At 41.8% G+C, this 26006-nt stretch overlaps 1 protein-coding gene across 1 annotated transcript in view; it reads left to right on the top strand.

Annotated features, from left to right (window-relative positions):
* The window catches only part of cntn3a.2 (contactin 3a, tandem duplicate 2), an 82999-nt gene extending 59051 nt beyond the window's left edge, over positions 1-23948 (top strand). Inside the window, exons 17-23 of the mRNA XM_071371971.1 lie at positions 5745-5815; positions 6708-6942; positions 11113-11222; positions 13528-13714; positions 14122-14234; positions 14519-14684; positions 20628-23948. Coding sequence (XP_071228072.1) covers positions 5745-5815; positions 6708-6942; positions 11113-11222; positions 13528-13714; positions 14122-14234; positions 14519-14684; positions 20628-20725 — 980 coding nt within the window. The 3' untranslated portion in view covers positions 20726-23948. The remainder of the gene's footprint in view (positions 1-5744; positions 5816-6707; positions 6943-11112; positions 11223-13527; positions 13715-14121; positions 14235-14518; positions 14685-20627) is intronic.
* The last annotated feature ends 2058 nt before the right edge of the window (positions 23949-26006 follow it).

The raw sequence follows: 26006 nt of genomic DNA on the forward strand, positions 1-26006 counted from the left end.
CCTTGAAATGCTTCTTACGAAGCCACTCCTTCGTTGCCCGGGCGGTGTGTTTGGGATCATTGTCATGCTGAAAGACCCAGCCACGTTTCATCTTCAATGCCCTTGCTGATGGTAGGCTTTGTTACTTTGGTCCCAGCTCTCTGCAGGTCATTCACTAGGTCCCCCCGTGTGGTTCTGGGATTTTTGCTCACCGTTCTTGTGATCATTTTGACCCCACAGGGTGAGATCTTGCGTGGAGCCCCAGATCGAGGGAGATTATCAGTGGTCTTGTATGTCTTCCATTTCTTAATAATTGCTCCCACAGTTGATTTCTTCAAACCAAGCTGCTTACCTATTGCAGATTCAGTCTTCCCAGCCTGGTGCAAGTCTACAATTTTGTTTCTGGTGTCCTTTGACAGCTCTTTGGTCTTGGCCATAGTGGAGTTTGGAGTGTGACTGTTTGAGGTTGTGGACAGGTGTCTTTTATACTGATAACAAGTTCAAACAGGTGCCATTAATACAGGTAACGAGTGGAGGACAGAGGAGCCTCTTTAAGAAGAAGTTACAGGTCTGTGAGGGCCAGAAATCTTGCTTGTTTGTAGGTGACCAAATACTTATTTTCCACCATAATTTGCAAATAAATTCATTACAAATCCTACAATGTGATTTTCTGGAATTTTTTTTCTCATTTTGTCTGTCATAGTTGAAGTGTACCTATGATGAAAATTACAGTCCTCTCATCTTCTTAAGTGGGAGAACTTGCACAATTGGTGGCTGACTAAATACTTTTTTGCCCCACTGTATATATATTTTTTCACCTTTATTTAACCAGGTAGGCAAGTTGACAACAAGTTCTCATTTAAAATTGTGACCTGGCCAAGATAAAGCAAAGCAGTTCGACACATACAACAACACAAAGTTACAAATGGAGTAAAACAAGCATACAGTCAATAATACAGTAGAAAAATAAGTCTATATACAATGTGAGCAAATGAGGTGAGATAAGGGAGGTAAAGGCAAAAAAGGCCATGGTGGCGAAGTAAATACAATATAGCAAGTTAAACATTGGAATGGTAGATTTGCAGTGGAAGAATGTGCAAAGTAGAAATAGAAATAATGGGGTGCAAAGGAGCTAAATAAATAAATAAATAAATACAGTACGGGAAGAGGTAGTTGTTTGGGCTAAGTTATAGATGGGCTATGTACAGGTGCAGTAATCTGTGAGCTGCTCTGACAGCTGGTGCTTAAAGCTAGTGAGGGAGATAAGTGTTTCCAGTTTCACAGATTTTTGTAGTTCGTTCCAGTCATTGGCAGCAGAGAACTGGAAGGAGAGGGGGCCAAAGGAGGAATTGGCTTTGGGGGTGACCAGAGAGATATACCTGCTGGAGCGCGTGCTACAGGTGGGTGCTGCTATGGTGACCAGCGAGCTGAGATAAGGGGGACTTTACCTAGCAGGGTCTTGTAGATGACAAGGAGCCAGTGGGTTTGGCGACGAGTATGAAGCGAGGGCCAGCAAACGAGAGCTTACAGGTCACAGTGGTGGGTAGTATATGGGGCTTTGGTGACAAAACGGATGGCACTGTGATAGACTGCATCCAATTTATTGAGTAGGGTATTGGAGGCTATTTTGTAAATGACATCGCCGAAGTTGAGGATCGGTAGGATGGTCAGTTTTACGAGGGTATGTTTGGCAGCATGAGTGAAGGATGTTTTGTTGCGAAATAGGAAGCCAATTCTAGATTTAACTTTGGATTGGAGATGTTTGATGTGAGTCTGGAAGGAGAGTTTACAGTCTAGCCAGACACCTAGGTATTTGTAGTTGTCCACATATTCTAAGTCAGAACCGTGCAGAGTAGTGATGCTGGACAGGCGGGCAGGTGCAGGCAGCGATCGGTTGAAGAGCATGCATTTAGTTTTACTTGTATTTAAGAGCAGTTGGAGGCCACGGAAGGAGAGTTGTATGCCATTGAAGCTCGTCTGGAGGGTTGTTAACACAGTGTCCATAGAAGGGCCAGAAGTATACAGAATGGTGTCGTCTGCGTAGAGGTGGATCAGAGACTCACCAGCAGCAAGAGCAACATCATTGATGTATACAGAGAAGAGAGTCGGCCCAAGAATTGAACCCTGTGGCACCCCCATAGAGACCGCCAGAGGCCCGGACAACAGGCCCTCCGATTTGACACACTGAACTCTATCAGAGAAGTAGTTGGTGAACCAGGCGAGGCAATCATTTGAGAAACCAAGGCTATCGAGTCTGCCGATGAGGATGTGATGATTGACAGAGTCGAAAGCCTTGGCCAGGTCAATGAATACAGCTGCACAGTATTGTTTCTTATCGATGGCGGTTAAGATATCGTTTAGGACCTTAAGCGTGGCTGAGGTGCACCCATGACCAGCTCTGAAACCAGATTGCATAGCGGAGAAGGTGCGGTGGGATTCGAAATGTTCGGTAATCTCTTTGTTGACTTGGCTTTCGAAGACCTTAGAAAGGCAGGGTAGGATAGATATAGGTCTGTAGCAGTTTGGGTCAAGAGTGTCCCCCCCTTTGAAGAGGGGGATGACCGCAGCTGCTTTCCAATCTTTGGGAATCTCAGACGACATGAAAAAGAGGTTGACCAGGCTAGTAATAGGGGTTGCAACAATTTTGGCAGATCATTTTAGAAAGAAAGGGTCCAGATTGTCTAGCCCGGCTGATTTGTAGGAGTCCAGATTTTGCAGCTCTTTCAGAACATCAGCTGACTGGATTTGGGAGAAGGAGAAATGGGAAAGGCTTGGGCGAGTTGCTGTGGGGGTGCTGTTGACCGTGGTAGGGGTAGCCAGGTGGAAAGCATGGCCAGCCGTAGAAAAATGCTTATTGAAATTCTCAATTATAGTGGATTTATCGGTGGTGACAGAGTTTCCTATCCTCAGTGCAGTGGGCAGCTGGGTGGAGGTGTTTTTATTCTCCATGGACTTTACAGTGTCCCAGAACTTTTTTGAGTTTGTGTTGCAGGAAGCAAATTTCTGCTTGAAAAAGCTAGCCTTGGCTTTTCTAACTGCCTGTGTATATTGGTTTCTAACTTCCCTGAAAAGTTGCATATCACGGGGGCTGTTCGATGCTAATGCATGGTCGAATTGCTGCAAGAAACCACTACTAAAGGACACCAATAAGAAGAAGAGACTTGCTTGGGCCAAGAAACACGAGCAATGGATATTAGACTGGTGGAAATCTGTCCTTTGGTCGGATGATTCCAAATGGAGGTTTTTGGTTCCAACCGCCGTGTCTTCGTGAGACGCAGAGTAGGTGAACGGATGATCTCCTCATGTGTGGTTCCCACTGTGAAGCATGGAGGAGGAGGTGTGATGGTGTGGGGGTGCTTTGCTGGTGACACTGTCAGTGATTTTTTTTAGAATTCAAGGCACCCTTAACCAGCATGGCTACCACAGCATTCTGCAGCGATACGCCATCCCATCTGGTTTGAGCTTAGTGGGACTATTATTTGTTTTCAACAGTACAATGACCCAACACACCTCCAGGCTGTGTAAGGGCTATTTGACCAAGAAGGTGAGTGGTGGAGGGCTACATCAGATGACCTGGCCTCCACAATCACCCGACTTCAATCCAATTGAGATGGTTTGGGATGAGTCGGACCGCAGAGGAAGGAAAAGCAGCCAACACGTACTGAGCATATGTTTTGAACTCCTTCAAGACTGTTGGAAAACCATTCCAGGTGAAGCTGGTTGAGAGAATGCCAAGATTGTGCAACGCTGTCATCCCGGCAAAGGGTGGCTACTTTGAAGAATCTAAAATATATTTTGATTGGTTTAAGACTTTTTTGGTTACTACATGATTCCATATGTGTAATTTCATAGTTTTGATGTCTTCACTATCTTCACTTTACCTAAAATGTAGGTAAATTACTAAAAATTAAGAAAAACCCTGGAATGAGTAGATGTGTCCAAACTTTTGGCTGGTGCTGTATATATATTTTTTTGTTTTAGCAAAACAGGTGGGGCTCAAAATAGGTGGGGCTCTGCCCCTGCCCTGAATGACGGGTCGCCACTGCTCCTGCACCTCTCATCCCAAGTCAAGCACTGATATGACAGTTGCTTCTCTTTACATTTCTTGCTTTGTCCGAACCTAGCATTGAATCAAGGCGATTTGTCGCACTATGCAGAGACGTCCCAAGGATCCCGGATAGCATGGACGACGCCACTAGTTGCCACAAGTCATGAACCCCCCCTATTTCTACAATTTATTTTCTTGAATCTAGCCCTAACCTTAGCGCTAACCATAACCACACTGGTAACTTTTGCCTAACTCTAACATTAAATTATTACATTTTGTGGTAACTAGTGTAAACCATGTAGATGTTGATCTTTTCCGAGGCGCAGGTTGCTCGGCAACCCTCCTGGACTTGCCCGGGCAGGCCTGCCCCTCACCCGGCTACAGCCAGCGTGAGAAACTTGATGGCAAAAGTTTGAGATTTAAAAAATTCTGACCCACTAAACATCTTATACAAAGCAAGTGAACTTCAAAACGTGGTGTAGTTTTATTGGGATTTGCAGCTGTTGTTTGTAAGTAATGAATCTACTAGCTTCTGAAATAACTTACTCATCCTTTAATATAGACCACATGGAAAAATTTATAAATCAGATTTTCAATATGAATAAAGACTGCATTTTGACATGTCCCTCGTGTTTTTCTGACTTCTAGAAGAGTTTCAACGTCATTTCTGAAGATTATTATTTATTTCACGTGATTAATTTAGCTTTGTCCCTCATTTTAAGGTCAACGCTGTTAAGTGAACTGAACTCTCGTTTTAATATGGTGATATTATTCCCCCAAAAAACAAAAAAACTTTGAACATCTAGTAGTCAAATTTTTTATTTTATTTTACCTTTATTTAACTAGGCAAGTCAGTTAAGAACAAATTCTTATTTTCAATGACGGCCTAGGAACAGTGGGTTAACTGCCTGTTCAGGGGCAGAACGACAGATTTGTACCTTGTCAGCTCGGGGATTTGAACTTGCAACCTTTCGGTTACTAGTCCAACGCTCTAACCACTAGGCTACCCTGCTCATAGTGTAAAAGCAGGTGAGTTGGATCTACTGGTGTTTTGTGGTGGAAAACTGAGACGGATGACAATAACACGTCAACCCTGTTTCCTATAGATAGATAGGCTAGAAATGTTTTAGCAATTACATTTTTTTGTGAAGCTTGCATTCAATTGCCCCTCCCTGTTGCACACAGCAAGCTTCCATTCTCCATGTCACAAGAGTTATGGCTAATTTAATATGAAATTAAACCCTGTTACGTCAACCCTGTTAATTGGCACTTACTTTATTAATTTTTCTTTATTACTTTATACAATTTTCTATAACAGAATGTCATAGGTGAAATAGTTTTTTTTGTGCAAATTACACTACCCAAAAGGCACTCAACTGGTGGAATGACCCAGCTGTTGGATACAACCCTCCTCCAATCGGGCCTGGGCTCAAACAGTATTTGTTTATATAAAAGATTCTCAAGCCGTGTTTAAACGAGCTTGCCTGGCGCAGTGGAACCAATGGAATTGGAAGTCCCAAAACTACAAACCCCAACCATCTGGAACTCCAGACAGGCTCAATCAAATGTTCAAAGTATAAAGCAAAACAAATACTATTTGAACCCAGATCTGCTTCAAATAGCTGTGTCAATACAAATGTCTCAAGCTATCTGAAACAAAAGACATGTGCCCATGTGCCAGACTAGTGTTGTCATAAACATGGTCTCTGTTGTGTAGTTCCTGATGCTGCACCCACTGATGTTGGAGGAGGGGGCGGCAGCAGATCAGAGTTGGTTGTTACATGGGAGGTAAGTCATCTTTTGTTCCAGTCTCCTCTAATTTATTTATTTTACCGTTATTTAATTAGGCAAGTCAGTTAAGAACAAATTCTTATTTTCAATGACAGCCTAGGAACAGTGGGTTAACTGCCTTGTTCAGGGGCAGAACAACATATTTTTACCTTGTCAGCTCAGGGATTTGATCTTGCAACCTTTCGGTTACTAGTCCAACACTCTAACCACGAGGCTACCTGCCGCCCCTGTAAAGGGAAACTGTTGTCCTTACTTGTATATCATTGAATAAGGTGCTTATTATTTTACATTAAATCAGTTAGTTGGCTTGTGGGTGTTGTAAATCCAGAGCTGTTGAAATGTGGCTCCGGAGCAGCGGTTGTAATTCCTTAGCTGAGGCGCCCGTATAAGCACTTGGCAAACAAAAGCAGAACATGCCACCTGACAGATGAATTGTTTTCAATTAATGATACTTTGAATGGTTAAAAGGGTACAATTCAATAAAATCAGAACCTTGGAAATCCCACACTGCTGCAAAACTGCAGTACTGCAAAGTTACATCAGAACAAATGTTTAGGCATCATAAGTGCCAAACAAATAATGTAATGATGATATAAGCTAAATACATTAAGAATTCTACTCTTCACCTAATGTGTTATTATTGAAAAGATTTAATTTCAATAACTGTGGGAATAATGTTCCATTAAAAAGGCTTCAGGGAAATATATAATGCTCCCAATAGTTTTAATATCTGCTTTTCTTGCTCATTTCAATTATAGTCAGGTAGCAAAGAAAACAAATTTGCAGGTCATGGTTGTGAGATTGGATGTGTTGGTGTCTGGCGTGATGACTCTCTGAATGTGTGTTTTGTATGTGTTTTAATATCACTATAGTTGTGTTTCACTCCCAGCCTGTTCCCGAGGAACTGCAGAACGGTGAGAGCTTCGGTTACATTATCGCGTTCCGTGGCCTCGGTGAGATGACCTGGACCCACGTCGCCACCTCTGCTCCAGGGGCATCCCGCTATGTGTACCGGAACGACAGCATCGCTCCCTTCTCACCCTTCCACGTGAAGGTGGGAGCCTATAACAGCAAAGGGCAGGGCCCGTTCAGTCCCGTGGTCACCATCTACTCTGCAGAGGAAGGTGAGAGATAAACCATGTATACTCCAACAGTTCCAAAATAATGTCCTTTCCTTGCTTCATTGGTTTCCACAACCACTCATTTGAAAGGGTATGATAGGATTTATTCCATGTACCCTGACTGTTTGACTGTATTAAAGCACAAGGCGAGACCCAAATGCACGCATAGGAGGCCAGATGGTTGGAGTCTTACAATGATTATTAATCAAAAAGGGTAGGCAAGAGAATGGTCGTGGACAGGCAAAAAGGTCAAAACCAGATCAGAGTCCAGGAGGTACAAAGTGGCAGACAGGCTTGTTGTCAAGGCAGGCAGAATGGTCAGGCAGGCGGGTACAAAGTCCAGAAACGGCCAAGGGTCAAAACCAGGAGGATGAGAAAAAGGAGAATGCAAAAAGGAGGAGAACGGGAAAACCACTGGTTGACTTGGAAACGTACAAGACGAACTGGCACAGAGAGACAGGAAACACAGGGATAAATACACTGGGGGAAACAAGCGACACCTGGAGGGGGTGGAGACAATAACGAGGACAGGTGAAACTGACCAGGGTGTGACAGACTGTTGTACTGTGTGTCCAAAATGGCACTCTATTCCCTATATCGTGCACTACTTTTGACCTGAGCCATAGGGTGCTATTTCAGACACAACCCCAGTTCACATATTGAAAGAATGCATTGTTGTGTTAGGGAGGTGCACATTATGATAATATACTCAAATGTAACTATAAATCAATCAAAACAAAGCGTACCCCACTTTATTTGGATAGTCCCCTAACCATGGTCTACAAATGCTCAAAATATCAACAAACTATCAACTGCAACACTGTTGATTGAAATACAACAACATGCAAGAATTAGAGCTAGTGTTAGGGTTAGTGGATAGCTAGTTTAGTTTGTTGAATATCTATAAACCACCTATAGGGGACTATCTTAAAGTAACTGTCCAGTGTTTCCATATTTCTATGAAATATATGTATATATAATTGTATAATTATTTTAAATATGAGTGAAATAGTTTTCCATCCAACAAAATGGGGATTAAGTAGGTTAAAAAGCAGCTTTTCTGTGTTGGAAGGGTGTGGGAATATACCAGTCATAAAAAATATGAAGTTGAGTAGACAGCTGATTGGCCAGCTCATCCTCTTCAGGAAAATGACATCATCATTTACGAGGAAATAGCAACAAAAAAAATTAAAGGTCTGTTTGAGATACAAGTTTGAAGTGGGATTTGTGAAGTGTTTTTTTAATCCAATTTATGCTTTGGCCACAAATACAAGTATAGGATGAGTCATATAATGTCAACAACATTATTTGGGTATGAATTAACAGAATATTAACTTTTAAAAGTGAGATTTTCACTGGACAGTTACTTTAAATAAAGTACCAAAGTTAATATACTCAGCAAAAAAAGAAACGTCCCTTTTTCAGGACCCTGTCTTTCAAAGATATTTCGGGAAAATCCAAATAACTTTACTGATCTTCATTGTAAAGGGTTTAAACACTGTTTCCAATGCTTGTTCAATGAACTATAAACAATTAATGAACATGCACCTGTGGAACGGTCGTTAAGACACCTTCAGCTTACAGACGGTAGGCAATTAAGGTCACAGTTATGAAAACTTAGGACACTAAAGAGACCTTTCTACTGACTCTGAAAAACACCAAAAGAAAGATGCCCAGGGTCCCTGCTCATCTGCGTGAACGTGCCTTAGGCATGCTGCAAGGAGGCATGAGGACTGCAGATGTGGCCAGGGCAATAAATTGCAATGTCCGTACTGTGAGACGCCTAAGACAGCGCTACAGGGAGATAGGACGGACAGCTGATCGTCCTCACAGTGGCAGACCACGTGTAACAACACCTGCACAGGATCGGTACATCCAAACATGACACCTGCGGGACAGGTACAGGATGGCAACAACAACTGCCCGAGTTACACCAGGAACGCACAATCCCTCCATCAGTGCTCAGACTGTCCGCAATAGGCTGAGAGAGGCTGGACTGAGGGCTTGTAGGCCGGTTGTAAGGCAGGTCACCAGACATCACCGGCAACAACGTCGCCTATAGGCACATACCCACCGTCGCTGGACCAGACAGGATTGGCAAAAAGTGCTCTTCACTGACGAGTCGCGGTTTTGTCTCACCAGGGGTGATGGTCGGATTTGCGTTTATCGTCGAAGGAATGAGCGTTACACCAAGGCCTGTACTCTGGAGCGGGATCAATTTGGAGGTGGAGGGTCCGGTGTGTCACAGCATCATCAGACTGAGCTTGTTGTCATTGCAGGCAATCTCAACGCTGTGCGTTACAGGGAAGACATCCTCCTCCCTCATGTGGTACCCTTCCTGCAGGCTCATCCTAACATGACACTCCAGCATGACAATGCCAACAGCAGTATGGCTGTTGGCATTGTCATGCTGGAGTGTATGATTGTCATGCTCATTCTGTGCATGATTTCCTGCAAGACAAGAATGTCAGTGTTCTGCCATGGCCAGCGAAGAGCCCGGATCTCAATCCCATTGAGCACGTCTGGGACCTGTTGGATTGGAGGGTGAGGGCTAGGGCCATTCCCCCCAGAAATGTCCGGGAACTTGCAGGTGCCTTGGTGGAAGAGTGGGGTAACATCTCACAGCAAGAACTGGCAAATCTGGTGCAGTCCATGAGGAGGAGATGCACTGCAGTACTTAATGCAGCTGATGGCCACACCAGATACTGACTGTTACTTTTGATTTTGACCCCCCCTTTGTTCAGGGACACATTATTTCATTTCTGTTTGTCACATGACTGTGGAACTTGTTCAGTTTATGTCTCAGTTGTTGAATCTTGTTATGTTCATACAAATATTTACTCATGTTAAGTTTGCTGAAAATAAACGCAGTTGACAGTGAGAGGACGTTTCTTTTTTTGCTGAGTTTACAATAAACCAGTGGTCACCAACCGGTCGATTGCTATCGACTTGTCGATCTCCAAGGCATTTCTAGTCGATCACCAAACATTTCTGTAGAAAACCCAACGATAAAGCCTTGTGTTCTTTTTTGTTGTTGTCTCGGGCTGTTGGTGGTAGGTGCAGCCAATTCAGCTGCCCTGCGCGCCATGTAGGTAAACTGTTGCCAATTCATGTGTCTGAAGGTAGGCCTGGAGAGGAAATCAAGTGCATTATGCCATCGCTGGCCAATCAGATTGCTCAGGTGACCGAGTCTGCAGTTACCTAGCAGGCATAAAAGAAAACTACGGCAAAATTGATACTGTAAGATTCCTAACGTTTAAAACCATGAGAGACTGTCAATGAATACAGCAAAGAGCTGCTGTTTTTGAGTGAGTTAATGTTTAAGTTCTTACTCAGCACTGTCAACACTTTGTATTCAACACTTTTTTAACCCATAAAATGCGCGTTCTTCCTATTTCCACTCAGCGCTACAACAAGCAGTGCAGCAGTAATGAATGAGTAGGAAAGTGTATATAGGCTTGCGTTGTTGTTATTATTAGCGGCTTGGGTCTTTTTTAATATCAAGGAATATTTCACTTTCTCTGTTCATAGGAGTAACAACATGGAATTGTGCATGAGGCAGAAATAATGCGGTGCGGTGCGACTCGAGTTTCGCCATCAGCTGGAAGACGGTGTCCCTTTTTGGTCAGTGTCAGTGGAGGAAAGGGAGAGCGAAGGGATGTTGAGAGACGTCCCTCAGTCTGCTGCTCTTTCCCTCCGCTGAGACTGACCATCAGATGCAGGCACCATCAGCCCAGTAAAATAAAAAGCAAATTATTTAAATGTATGCCTACTCAGCTGTGCCTCACAAGTAATACAACAATGGAAATATTACCAGTGTGATCATATAGCATACCTCAAATTTTAAAAGAATGTCCCGAACAACAGTGCATTGGCAGGTAAATTCATGCAAAGCCAGTATGCTGTTTAATGTATTGAGCCTATAGCTTACTGCACAGACCTCATTGCAACAGTATTTTTTTTACATTTTAAGTCGTGTTAATAAAAAGCGGTAGATCTCGGCATGCATTTTCACTCAGAAAGTGATCTTGACTCAGAAAAGGTTGGTGACCACTGCAATAAACTGAAGGATCATAAATGTTTGTTTGAAAGGGGTTGTCTTTGTCTGTAGAGTCGTTTGCCTTGGTTGTTTTTCAATAATGGGTGAAACTCTCCTCGGTTGTGTCTTTTCAGAGCCGAGTGGTATGCCAGGGGGAGTTTGGGCCAGAAGTGTTTCCGCCTCAGAAATTGAAGTGAATTGGCAGGCTCTATCCTTTACTCCTGAAAGAGTTCTCGGCTACGAGGTATATTTCCTGTTTTAAATGTAAATGAAACAGCGAGTTTGTGCAACACAATTACAATGCCTGTCGTCACCCACAGTGTACCTCAAAGCCTCAACTTCAAAACGTCATGTTCCCATGGTAACGGCTGATTTAATTGGATGACTTGTGTGGCAAATTATACAGGGCTTCACAGCAGCATCCTGAGAGCACTTTGTCCCTTTTAAAGAATACAAAGCAAAATGCTGATCTACCTGCTTTTTTACTTCCTGCCACCTGTACTCAACACCACAAACACATGACGCAGGCTGTGTTTTTGGGCCAGAAACATGCCAAGCATTTAACCACTTTCCAGAACCTTTACCCTAAACCAGGGCTGCCAACTTTTGAAGATAGGAAATCTCACTCCAAGCTATCATAAATCTGAATGCTCTACCCAAAAGCAAATTTTCTGCAATTCTGTATATTTTCACACATCTTTGGCCGTGACCAGGGTGGAATAAATTTTTTTTTAAATCAAGATTAATTTAAAATTGAATACACACTCATGGCCAAAGCTCAACGACTTGGTTTTAAGTTACTTTAAGATTATTTGAACATGAAATTTGGAGACTGCCAACTGGTGGAAAATGCTAACATTAACGGTTGGTGGCCGTGGCTAACCATAGGATGGATTGCAGTCTCTCCTTGTCCATAAGAAATAAACAAGTTAAAATGTAATTAATTTGGTGAACTATCCCTTTAAATTAGGAATGTAGAAATTCATGCATAGAGGAAGCTCCCCAAGAAGGTTGGCCACCCCTGATCTATGTTTCCCAAATACTGGGGATTTGAACATGTGACATTCTACAAATTACCCCACATTCAAAAAGATCTAATGAATATCAATCTTCAGGTGGTTGAGGCTGATTTTCAAAATTTTGCTTTGAAAGTTTTTGAGGAAATGGCCTTTGAATCTTTTGGTACAAATACTGGAGAGCCCTTCAAAAAGACAGAAGCGTCCGATATGGCAGACCAATCCAAACTCATCTCTCAGCATTTTCAGCCCACACATTATCTCAGCCAATCATGGCTAGCGGGAAGGTTGTTGACTTTTTAAGTGGCTTAACCAACTAGGCTCGTAATTGAAAAATTTTATTCGTATTTACAGATGGCATACAAGTTTGTTATTAAGGCACATGAAAGTTCACATGTTCAGAAGGCATTCTGCCAACAAAAAAAATAGTTTATGTTCAAATGGATCTCTTGTGAAGTAGTCACCTGCGACATACGCCTAGTTTCCTGAAGCGGGTCACATATTTAGCCCATTGTAGGGGATGGATATTGTTCTAATGACTTAGACCAAATACATTATTGTGAAAGACCACCCCCCCCACCCCCCACCCCCCAACTAGAGCCAGTTAAACATTTGGGTTCCCAATCTGGGCAAAATAATATTCATGATACAGTAATACAAAATCAGGTCACCCTTCCAAAATTCCTGCTGAACAAATTATGTGAATAATGTGACCTATGGATCTGGGCTAATGCAAGTGGTGAATTAAATCACTATGGTAGGCTATATTATCGCATACTGTCAAAAGGAAGCATTTTGCGACAGGGGCAGGTTGTGACAGCAAATGTATTTGTTGATAATTATGTGTACAAAACAGTGCTACAAGTTGTTGTGCTGCTCTTTGACAATTGAGTTCATAAACTTTGTTCAGCGTAGAACGAAGATGCCTGTCCAGTCTGTCGTGGCTGTCTTCCACAATCGTGGGAGGTGTTTCTTTACAAACACGTATCCAATCACCATTTGTACCTGACCCTTACTAAACCAATCACAAGCCTCAATGTGACGCGGTTCACAGTGCGGTGGCAGGAAGCTGAAGCATCTCCCAGGTTGAGATGCCGCGGTTGAAATGTGAATGCACTGAATATACACTGGATTAAATAGAAAATAAAAGCAGTACTTTTTTCAATGCATGAGAAATAAGAGGTGTGGCGTGTGAAGAGGGTCAAATGTGTGTGTCTCACCCCCAATGCCTGGGAGTTGGCAGCACTGCCCTAAACTTAACCTTAAACCTAACCTTTACCAAGTTCTTGCTAAAAGTATCACCCTTCGGGATTCATGAAAATAATTACCTTAAGCGAGGTGGGAGTAAAAGGCGTATAGCCAACCAGAGCTCAGATATTAGCATAAACAAAATCCCCAGTTTGAGATGTCTCCACATGTCCACAAGTCTGTAGCATCGGATGGTTGTTTATTCAGTGTGTCAATGTGTTTACTTCTGTCCCTATTCAAGTAATAAATTAAAAAATAAACTCCCATTTCCTCCAATTTCAACAGGTGGTGTACTGGGAGGATGACACCAAGCCAGAGACGATGGGGAAAGTGAGGGTACCCGGGAGTCAAACCTCAGTCACTGTTAGTGGCTTAGAGCGAAACACTCAGTATTTTCTCACAGTCAGCGCTTTCAACACAGCTGGTACTGGCCCTTTCCTCCCCGCCATCAACGCCACCACCAAGAAATCACGTAGGTGTCTTGAACACACTAAAATACTGACCTAGACGGTCAATGGAGGGAATTCCATCAATTGCTCAGCAAAAGGGAAAATGTATTAATAAACTGGACAAATGTGTAGTGGACAGAGGTGTAGTGTTCACCATTCTTTTAATTAATGCCAAGTGGGGAGGACAGAGGAGGGCGTTAACGTATTTCGGCACGTTTACTTTTTGTCACGGCAGTGGTTGGGAAATGGCTCTAATTTAAAGGGTACATTTTAACTGCATGGTGGGTAGCTGTCAGGAGAAAAGTGTGTAGAGTAGAATGAGCCAGGCCATAGAGACACTATGACTGGTGATGATGACTGGGTGAGGTCATGACTTGTTATGGTAACATACAAAGAAACTTAACGACAGAATGCTGCTTGTGTCCAACAGCACCCGGACAACCTCCTCTAAATGTTGAGTGGACCTTGATTGGCTCCCAGATCACTATATACTGGGAGCCGGTGGTAGCCATGGAAACAGAGTCAGAGGTCACCGGTTACCAAGTGAGTTCATATTATCCTCAAACTTCCCACTTATTTCCAAACTAGTAATGGCAAATTAGTCCAGCTACATATTTATCAATATCTGCTGTACTACATATTTCTGCTGTACCTACATCTTTTAGTTATTTCTGATACATGTCCAGGAAGAATCACATACCTTGAGTGGTTGTCTGGTCCATCACCCAGTATAGTTTCTAATGATAAATCCCATCCTAATTTTTCACCAATCAACTTGCTGATTATGAAGAATGCTACTCCATGTTTTCTATTTCCCCCCCCGTCAGCTGTCTTACAGGAGTCTGAAACATAAGGAAGAGAACATGCTCTTGACAAACAATTCCACAGCCGAGCTGACCCTCGTTGACAACGAAGACTATGTCATCCACATAAGGTCGCTTAGCGAGGGAGGGCTTGGCCCAGCCACAGATCCCATCCGCATCCACAAACTAAGTAAGCTGCTCATAATGTAAAGCATTAACTGATCTGGGTTCAGCGAAAATATACAGTACCAGTCAAAAATTTGGAAACACCTACTCATTCAAGGGTTTTTCTTTATTTGTACTATTTTCTCCATTGTAGAATAATAGTGAAGACATCAAAACTGAAATAACACATATGGAATCATGTAGAAACCAAAAAAGTGTTAAAATATATTTTAAATTTTAGATTCTTCAAAGTAGCCACCCTTTGCCTTGATGACAGCTTTGCACACTCTTGGCATTCTTTCAACCAGCTTCAACTGGAATGCTTTTCTAACAGTCTTGAAGGAGTTCCCACATACTATGAGCACGTGTTGGCTGCTTTTCCTTCCTCTGCGGTCCGACTCATCCCAAGCCATCTCAAATGGGTTGAAGTCGGGTGATTGTGGAGGCCAGGTTATCTGAAAACAAATAATAGTCCCACTAAGCCCAAACCAGATGGGATGGCGTATCGCTCCAGAATGCTGTGGTAGCTATGCTGGATAAGTGTGCCTTGAATTCAAAATAAATCACTGAGAGTGTCACTAGCAAAGCACCATCACACCTCCTCCTCCATGCTTCACGGTGGGAACCACACATGCGGAGATCATCCATTCACCTACTCTACGTCTCACGAAGACATGGCGGTTGGAATCAAAAATCCCACATTTGGAATCATCAGACCAGACCAGTCTAATGTCCATTGCACGTGTTTCTTGGCTCAAGCAAGTCTCTTCTTCTTATTGGTGTCCTTTAGTAGTGCTTTCTTTGCAGCAATTCGACTATGAAGGCCTGATTCACGCAGTCTCATCTGAACAGTTGATGTTGAGATGTGTCTGTTGCTTGAACTCTGTGAAGCATTTATTTGGGCTGCAATTTCTGATGCTGGTAACTCTAATGAACTTATCCTCTGCAGCAGAGGTAACTCTCTGGGTCTTCCTTTCCTGTGGCGGTCCTCATGAGAGCCAGTTTCATCATAGCGCTTGATGGTTTTTGCGACAGCACTTGAAGAAGCTTCTAAAGTTCTTGAAATTTTCCAGATTGACCTTCATGGCTTAAAGTAATTATGGACTGTCGTTTCTCTTTGCTTATTTGAGCTGTTCTTGCCATAATATGGACTTGGTCGTTTACCAAATAGGGCTATCTTTTGTATATCAACACTACCTGGTCACAACACAACTGATTGGCTCAAACGCATTAAGTAACTTTTAACAAGGCACATGCATTCCAGGTGACTTCCTCATGAAGCTGGTTGAGAGTATGCAAAGCTGTCATCAAGGCAAGAATTTTGATTTGTTTAACACTTTTTTGGTTACTACATGATTCCATGTGTTATTTCATAGTTTTGATGTCTTCACTATTATTCTACAATGTAAAAATAAAGAAAAACCCTTGAATGAGTAGGTGTATCCAAACTTCTGACTGGTACTGTATTTGTTAATGAAGATATTAACAAAATACGATAGGCCCTTGGACAAACTTAATGTGACATAATGTGATGTTTCAATCCCCATCGGGACACGGGCAGGTTATTAGAAATGGATGGATCTTGGAAATATGTGTAGACCGTGTGTGTTGAATCAAAGAAGAGATTGACCGGAGTCTTTTGTAGATTTAATACGTTCTGCTCACAAAGGAGAAGCAGTTCAGAGGGACCAAGAGTCTTGTCTCAGCTTATATCCAAAACTAGTTATATCTATATTATGTGAGTGCATATTGCCATTATATTACCATCAGGTAGTTACAGCTGAGATGGCACTGGAAACACTATTTCCATCAAGATGAAAACAGTTTTTCAACAGTTTTTCTCTAGATTAAGTCATTTAGGAACTTGATAACCTAGCCAAGACAGTTTGTCCTCCTGTGACTGCCCTCTTTTGGGCTCCGCAGGCTCATATTTTGCTGAAATATGCAGCACAATCTATCTATGTCACTAAGTTTCACTTCCCTTCTCACTGGATACTATATTACCTTCCTGGGAGACTACAGGAGGAGACCTCTTCCTTTCCTTTAAATGCTAATTAGAGGTTCAAGCAGCGAAGCTCGCTTTGGGCCCACAAAAGGCTAGAGCCGGCACTGTTTATTGTTTTTGTTGAAGTTCATTATTAGTAGTTCGAGCTGCAAAGCATTGAGAAACCCTATTGTCATTATTTTTAAACCGGTTCTTCCATCACAGAAAATTAACATGCAAATGTCTGTGAGATGGTAAGGCCTAGGAGGGTGCATCTTGGCATGATGGTAAAGGCTTATAGTCCACACCCTCTCATGCAATGCCATGCCAGTTAGCCAGATGGTGGCGCTATAACACACAATTGAAAATGCCCCTCACCCCGTTTGACCTAGAGTCGCAAAATACGTAGGTACATAGGTCCGCCATGATGGATATTCCTCCATTCAGAATTTTGTGGGAAACACTGGGCAGACCTGGATGAAACTTGATATATAGCATCTATGGACCAAGGTCTCTGAAAACAATATTTTTCCGACTAGTATCACAAACAACATGGCAGCTATGGACAAATAAACATTAAAGTGGGCGTGACCTGACACATAAATGCATATGAATCTGACATGGATATTTATATTGATACATTGTAACAAACACTGTCAAGACTCAACATATGCAAGCACATGCAGATTAACAACACTGTGGCTCTACGACAGGCACATATTTATATCTATTGATCTGTTTGACTTTGGCACACATGCTCAGCGATGTGAGCCTAGCTAACCTCTAGAGTATGGTCAGTTTGGCCCAAGGTGGCGCTGTTGGACAGGAAAAAACATTAACGCAAGATCATTGGCTTATAACGGCCATGTTGTTTAAACTAGAGTCTTAGAAAATAAAGACGTGGGTTTTAAGACGTGGGTCCATAGAAGCTATTTACCAAATTTGGTGTCGGTCGGTCCAGTGGTTCTGGCAAAAAATACATTCAGTTGTCAACATCATTAAACATTTTTAAAAATCCATCAAAAGCATATTGCATGATCTATTTGATATGGAGTTATGATATTTGGCAGGTGTGTTAAAGTTAGAATCCTTAGTTGCAACATCGATTTTTAGACATAAATGAATGATATACACTAAGTGTACAAAACATTAGGAACATAGACTGACAAGTTGAATCCAGGTGAAAGCTATGATCCCTTATTGATGTCACCTGTAAAACCAATTCAATCAGTTTAGATGAAGGGGAGGAGACAGGCTAAAGAAGTATTTTTAAGCCTTGAGACAATTGAGACATGGGTTGTGTATGTGTGCCATTCAGATGCAATTTAAGGTCCTTTGAATGCGGTATGGTAGTAGGTGCCAGGCGCACCGGTTTGAGTGTGTCAAGAACTGCAACGCTGCTGGGTCTTTCCACGCTCAACAATTTCCTGTGTGTATCAAGAATGGTCCACCACCCAAAGGACATCCAACCAACTTGACACAACTGTGGGAAGCATTGGAGTCAACATGGGCCAATATCCCTGTGGAATGATTTCGACACCTTGTAGTCCATGCCCCGAGGAATGGAGGCTGTTCTGATGGCAAAAGGCGGCAAACTCAATATTAGGAAGGTGTTCCCAATGTTTTGTATACTGTGTATACCCATTGATTCTTGAAGAATAGAACTTATATATGCCTCCATGAGCTTTGTTCAACTGTAATACCCCATCAGAACCCAAGATATAAGCTTGTTTAACTCCAATGTTTGTAAACAATGTAAATGTAAACCAACACTGTATATCCTCAAAACATGGTTAAAAGTACACTGAACAAAAATATAAACTCATCATGCAACAATTTCAAAGATTCTACTGAGTTACAGTTCATATAAGGAAATCAGTCAATTGAATTGAATTAATTAGTCCCTAATCTATGTATTTCACATGACTGGGAATACAGATATGCATCTGTTTGCCTCATGCAGCGCGACACATCTCCTTCTCATAGAGTTGATCAAACTTTTGATTGTGGCTTGTGTAATGTTGTCTCACTCTGCAATGGCTGTGCGAAGTTGCTTGATATTGGTTAGAACTGGAACACGCTGTCGTACACGTCGATCCAGAGCATCCAAAACATGCTCAATGGGTAACATGTCTGGTGAGTATGCAGGCCATGGAAGAACTGGGAAATTTTCAGCTTCCAGGAATTGTGTACAGATCCTTGCGACATGGGTCTGTGCATTATCATGCTGGAACATGAGGTGGTGGTGGCGGATGAATGGCACGACAATGGGCCTCAGGATCTTGTCACGGTATCTCTGTGCATTCAAATTGCCATCGATAAAATGCAATTGTGTTCCTTGTCCGTAGCTTATGCTTGCCCATACCATAACCCCACCGCCTCCATGTGGAACTGTGTTCACAATGTTGACATCAGCAAACCGCTCTCCCACACGACGCCATACACGCTGTTTTCCATGTGCCCGGTACAGTTGAAACCGGGATTCATCTGACAGTTTCTGACAGTTTGTGCAGAAATTCTTTGGTTGTGCAAACCCACAGTTTCATCAGCTGTCCAGGTTTCTGGTCTCAGATGATGCCGCAGGGGAAGAAGCCAGATGTGGAGTTCCTGGGATGAAGTGGTTACACGTGGCCTGCGGTTGTGAGGCTGGTTGGACGTACTGCCAATATCTCAAAAACAACCGTTGGAGGCGGCTTATAGTAGGGAAATTAACATTGAATTGTCTGGCAACAGCTCTAGTGGACATTCCTGCAGTCAACAGGTCAATTGCACGCTCCCTCAAAACTTGAGTCATCTGTGGCATTGTGTTGTGTAACAAAACTGCACATTTTAGAGTGGCCTTTTATTGTCCCCAGCACAAGGTGCACATGTGTAATTATCATGCTGTTTAATAAGCTTCTTGATATGCCACACCGGTTAGGTGGATTGATTATCTTGGCAAAGGAGAAATGCTCACTAACAGGGATGTAAACAAATTTGTGCCCAAAATTTGAGAGAAATAAGCTTTTTGTGTGTATAGAACATTTCTGGGATCTTTTATTTCAGCTCATGAAACCAACACTTTACATGCTGCATTTATATTTTTGTTCAGTATATAATTTTTACATTGTGGATGGTCAGTCATTGTATACATAGCTCTGTCTATGAATTTGAGAGTGGTTACATTTCTCCAGGCCCATCCCTCAGCTTTTTACCAAAACAGAGGCGGGGTGGCAGCTCTGTTATTGTTTCAACTAGGGATTCTAGCTTTAAGGAGTACAGAAGTAGCTCATCGAGAATCCCATTTTGTCCTGATAATGGCACTGTGGTGCCATGAGTTTTGAACCCAGCTATGGTTGCTTGCAGCTATATTTTGTAATATTGATATTCTGTGTTGAGCCACTGAAAAGGATGGAGAGGATTGCATTCTAAACTGGCCTTATTTATAAAATGTATTTTCTGATAAGAAGTGTCCCCCCCCTCTATGGTGTATATTTGTTTTGTCTGAAAATAAAGAAATAAAGAGAGTCTGTATTTGTACTTCTTTTTTGTTTTCCTTTAACACCCATTTTGTGTGGAAGCACAAACCGTATTAGGGCGAAGCAAATTTTTCTCTTGAGTCAGCTTTCATTTGGTCTTAATTGTTATATTTGATTATGTAACATGCTGTGTTGAAGGCATGTGTTAATTAGCTAGGGATGTATATTAATAGGAATGCATTATTATTCATGTGAAAATGACATGGGTAGTGTAAGTTGGTCTAGAGGTAGTGCTGCCGACTCTGGACTACATGTGTCGCCCCTGGAGACCAGGGTTCGATTCCCTAGTCCCACCCCTTCACTATTTGATTTGTCTGCATCTCATAACTGCTATTTGGCTCTATTATATAAAAACAATAGGAGGGGGAAAAAACACAAAAATAACATTACATGGGGCAAATTACGTTGAGGTATGATCTCTCTCTGTTTCGTAAATCCTTAATGTTGGTGTTGTGCTTTGTTCTAGGTATGAGTGCGCGAGGCTCGAAGGCCTGGAGTCTGAACACATCCCCTGTCTCTCTGCTCCTCAGCATCGCATTTTCAACGTTCAGGTCTACATCGTGACAGAATGTCAGGCTACTATCTGGTTTACAGATAAAATAAGCTGTCTCTGCTCCATTCCAAATGACCCATCTACAATTATAATTTTTTCTAACTGTGTGAAAGTAATGGTAGAGACCATCCATTTTGGAGGCAAGACAATAAGCGCATTCATTTAGGGAGTTTGTGAAGAAATATTTGTTGTTGTTTGGGCACATGTTTTGATGAACATTGTGTTAGGTCAAGTGCTGTCAACTTCTGAAGGTATCTGCTTGGGTTGTACATTTTAGGTGGATGTTCAGATGAATGCGCTGTTTTGACTTTTTGGAGCCCTGAATGATACAAATGCCTTACTTCCATTCATGTGCCAAAGTAGTTTGAATCGTTTAGTTGTAGGCTAAATGTTAAGCTAGCAATGCCATGCTTTTTTCCCCTTCATATTTTCATTTGTAATTAAACCTTGTCACACTCAAAGCTAGTTATGAAAGTTATTACCTATGGTAATAATACTTGTCATTTAAACTTTCAAGGTTGCGATATGAAGTTGACTTTTGTAATTTTGACGTACTCTGAGGTGGTCATCGAAGCAAAAACTTTTACTGGTGTTTGGCTGAGCCAAGTTAAGTTCTCTTGCTTACTCATTGAGTAGACACCATTTGCCTGTGCCTGTGCCTTTGAAGATCTGTGTAAGAGTGTGACAAAGAAAATCGCTTCACTTGACTTATAGTCAGTGTTGTGCAGCATTTCAGAGCTCTTTAAGTGATCATTATCGTATAATTATGTGCTACATGAAACCCATAAGACGAGAGCTGTTTGAGAGAGTGCAAGCCATTTTCTTAATGTTTTCATTTTGTCATTGTGGTAGAGACTTGATTGTATCACGAGGGCTCCTTACAACTATAATGAGACAAAATCTAAAAACTGACCTTACAGTGGATGGATAGATTGCTTTTAATAGGAGGACTGTCTTTACCGCACCGCACCCACTACCAATATGACACCCACCTGGGTGATGCACGGCAGCCATTTTGTGCCAGAGTGCTCGCCTGTTGCGTGGTGAAAATGGTGCCAAATGTGCCAGTCTGACATTGAAATTGAGCCACTAGCTGAGACCCAAGCAGGCAAAGTCATTTACCCCCAAGAAATCCATGGAGCCTTACTGTATATGGAACTCATGCATGACATTGACTTATAGTCAGCTGGGTTAAATATGTACTAGACTTGCCTATCATTTGTTCAAGGTTCAATTAGCCTTTTCTTGAAACTTATGTATTGTACTATAGGCCCTACATATTTTTCAGCGTAGCCTCAACTGCTCAGGTGTTCGTGCTTTTACACACCAACTTCACTGGTCATAAAGCAGAGAGCAGCTATATCAGACGGCTGACAGCACATGATACAGTGGTCTATTTAATGCCCTGACTTGACAAATGAAAAGTCTGATATCTGCCATGATTTAGCAGCAATTAAAACATATTAATAAATTAGAGTGAGCCTAGGGGCCTCTATGGGAAAGGGCATAGGACTAATGGTTCTATGACACCACAGAAGATTAATGTATCAGGATTCAGTGAGAGGAGCTAAATCAGAACGATTCCATCAGGATGGAAATATGGTTTTCTGTGTGTGTGTGTGTGTGTGTGTGTGTGTGTGTGTGTGTGTGTGTGTGTGTGTGTGTGTGTGTGTGTGTGTGTGTGTGTGTGTGTGTGTGTGTGTGTGTGTGTGTGTGTTAATAGATGCATATTACCTTGCTTCTCTGTGTGTCACAGATCAAATCAAACACTATTTGTCACATAATGCCGAATACAACAAGTGTAGACCTTACCAAGAAATGCTTACTTACAAGCCCTTAACCAACAGTGCAGTTCAAGAAGAGTTAAGAAAATATTTACCAAATTAACTAAAGTAAAAAATGTAATAAAAAAATAATAAAAAGATGACGTTGTCTTTTGGAAGGCCAGTGAGTCATTTTTATAAAGCTCCAAATAATTTATTGCTCTGGCAATCAAACATTTGGAACATTTTTGTGCTCACTTTCAAATAGAATAACAACACCATGAAGTTGCACATCTGCGATGGTGTAAACTGAGTTGTGTTTATTAAGCACCAAATGGAAGAAAACTAACTCAAACATGGAGGGACTACCTGGACCAAGAAAGGCTCCTTTTCACTTCCCATTGAAAAATGTTTTCCATTGCGTGCCCTAATGAGCACGATCCAAGTTCAACCGATACGTTTAAAAAAGGCAACAGTTGTAAAGGGCTTTGTTGGATGATAAGATCAGATCTCATTACCACTGCTGGCAACTTAAAGAAAGCTGTCTTTGAGTAATGTGTTTTTGTTGATATGCTTGTTTTCGTGGCTTTCTCGTGGTTCATCTGTACACTCTGTTTTATTTCATTACAAACCAACCAGTGTTTACAAAAGAAACTGTATCTTTATGACTGATTTCAATGTTTAACTGATTAGAAACTCACAATATACAGTCTATGAACTTTGTGTCCTTGATGCAGAAAGGTCACCTCCATCTTTGTTTTGTAATGTATACCGTAAGTACTGTGGAGATCTTGTTTTTTTATGTTTGATTATAGGCTTTTTTAGTTTTGACAATTCTACACAAAGGTCAAGTGTTGCTTTAAAGAGATAAAAAATATAAGTTCTAACTTGTTTAGAAATACATTTTGATTGGTCTGTCGCTCCCATGTACTATGATATGGACCAATGCCCTCAAAGGGGTGTAAAACCTTGAAGGAAACTTTAATTTGATTTGTCCCTATTATGCAATCCCTATTAAATTCAAGAATTCTTAACTATACCAGAGTGATATTGTGACGATTTGGTCAACGGACAGCAACGTTTTCCCTTATGAATGGTACTTGGAAAACCGATCATCTGTTTTTTGTAGCATTATATTTGTACAACATGATTCAAACTTATTGAGCTTGACTAATGCATTATTAAAAGTAAAGACTGACATCAAACAGTACTGTATAGTTAATTGGTCACCTATAATGCCAGTCTTTCGTGACAAAAAAGTTTAGGGGCTGTGGTTAGCAACACTTGGTCTTTATGTTTCACACTGCAGTATTAAAACAATGTTAAGTGATCTCCATGAGATTGTATCAAGAATGTTTTCACGATGAAAAGTAATTGGCTGATCTTGTATACTGAATCTGTGCATGTACAATATTGTTTGGTGCATTTATGTTTTCTAAAACAAAAAATTAAAGGAAAACGATTTACAGAGGATTTTCTCTTCAGTGTTGTTGAGTTGTGTGACTTATACTGTATAATGGCAGTCTACTTTGACCAAGAAAGTAGAATAGTCAGTATTTATTTCATTCATATTTTTTTCTGATTTGTCCAACTACTGATATTGATTTGCTGACATTGAACAGCTGACCAAAGGATCCTTCCATGAAGTGCACATGAGTGCACCATTAAAGACTTAGTTCTGTGTCTTCCTATTTTTAAAAGATCAAATAGATTTTTGACATATGCACAGACATTGCATAACTGCAATCACAAGAAAATGATAGTACTGGACACAAGCATAATGCTACTATAATAACAACTTTTCAGGATTTTCAGGACTTTTCATGTGTCCATTAATATCGGTTAAGGCAGAACAAAAGTCTTCCGTAATTGGTCAGATGCTCGGTTAAATTCTGGGTCCATACTTAAGAGAAGAGATAGAACGACGATCGAAACCGGAAGGAAGAGCTCCACCCTCTTTTGCAAGTTACCTGTAAGTCTATGGGCCAAATTTCTCCTACCCTTCCGAAATTCGAAAGATGCTGGTTACGTTCGACTGTTTAGACGTTGCCAGATCTTACAAAGCCTGGATAGGTAGTGTAACGACCCAGGGTTTATAAGCGCGGAAATCGACTCTGCCGCACGAGCATGCTTTTGCGGCAGAGTCGATAGCGCGCCGGACCTCGGGCTAGAAGGTCGAAGGTTCGAGACTTGCCCCCTGCTGTTTCATTACATTGGTGTCAGAAGTGATCGGACCTTGGTCGAGGGTTCGAGACCTGCCCCCTGCTGTTTCATTACATTGGTGTCAGAAGTGTGCTTGGCCGGTGAGCGCGTTCCTGTACTCTTCCTGACGTAGAGTCGCAAGCTTGCGCGAGGACGCGCTCTTTGGAGGGAGTAGTATAACGACCCTGGGTTTATAAGCGCGGAAATCGACTTTACCGCACGAGCATGCTTTTGCGGAATAGTCGATAGCGCGCCGGACCTCGGGCTAGGGGGTCGAGGGTTCGAGACCTGCTCCCCGCTGTTTCATTACAGTATTTTACCTATCAACTAACCATATCATATTTTATAGCAATCTGTCGGTCGATGACACGGTCGATACCGTGGCATGCAACCATTGGTTGATGATGCAACGTCTAAGCAGTGGAACGCGAACGCTAACACCTGCGAAATCGTGATTTATCCAAAGCACGGGAACTAACGCTGCTCGTTATCTCCCGTTGTATCATGATAGATCTACCATCTATGGATCTGCAGTACAATTTATGGTTACATAGTCTGTCCACGAGAGTCTTTTTTTGTAATATTTTTTTTCTTACATTTTAATTGTCTGACATTTTACTGTATCGTTAGGATCTAGTAACATAAGCATTTTGCTGCTCCCGCTATAACTACTGCTAAACCAATACACTTTTTTTATTTGATTTGTGTGTCCACTGTTCAAGTCCAGCCCCTTTCCTCTCACAAACAGCATATGAAGGTACTCTATGTGCTGAAATATCTATCAACCCAGTGTTGCAGAGACGCTTTTAAAGGTCCAATGCAGCCGTTTTTATCTCAATATCAAATCATTTTCGGGTAACAATTAAGTACCTTACAGTGATTGTTTAATAATAAAAAAATGTCAAAAAGAAACAAAATAGTTTCTTAGGAAAAAAGCGATTTCTCTAGATTTTTTTTTAGGACTGTCTGGGAGTGGTCTTAGGGCTCCCGAGTGGCGCAGCGGTCTAAGGCACTGCATCTCAGTGCTAGAGGCATCACTACAGACCCTGGTTTGATTCCAGGCTGTATCACAACTGGCTGTATTTGGGAGTCCCATAGGGCTGTGCACAATTGGCCCAACTTCGTTAGGGTTTGGCTGGGGTAGGCCGTTATTGTAAATAAGAATTTGTTCTTAACAGACTTGCCTGGTTAAATAAAATAGTGGGGAAGGGAAAACTGAAGACTAGCTGTAATTGGCAGAGAGGTTTGGAACTCTTTCCTATTGGTGTATTAAATAATTTACTGCCTGGTGAAGGTTCATCCCACCAAAACAGGCTGACATTTCAGG

This window comes from Salvelinus alpinus, chromosome 28, assembly GCF_045679555.1.
Source record: "Salvelinus alpinus chromosome 28, SLU_Salpinus.1, whole genome shotgun sequence".
In the NCBI taxonomy this organism is placed as follows: Eukaryota; Metazoa; Chordata; class Actinopteri; order Salmoniformes; family Salmonidae; genus Salvelinus; species Salvelinus alpinus.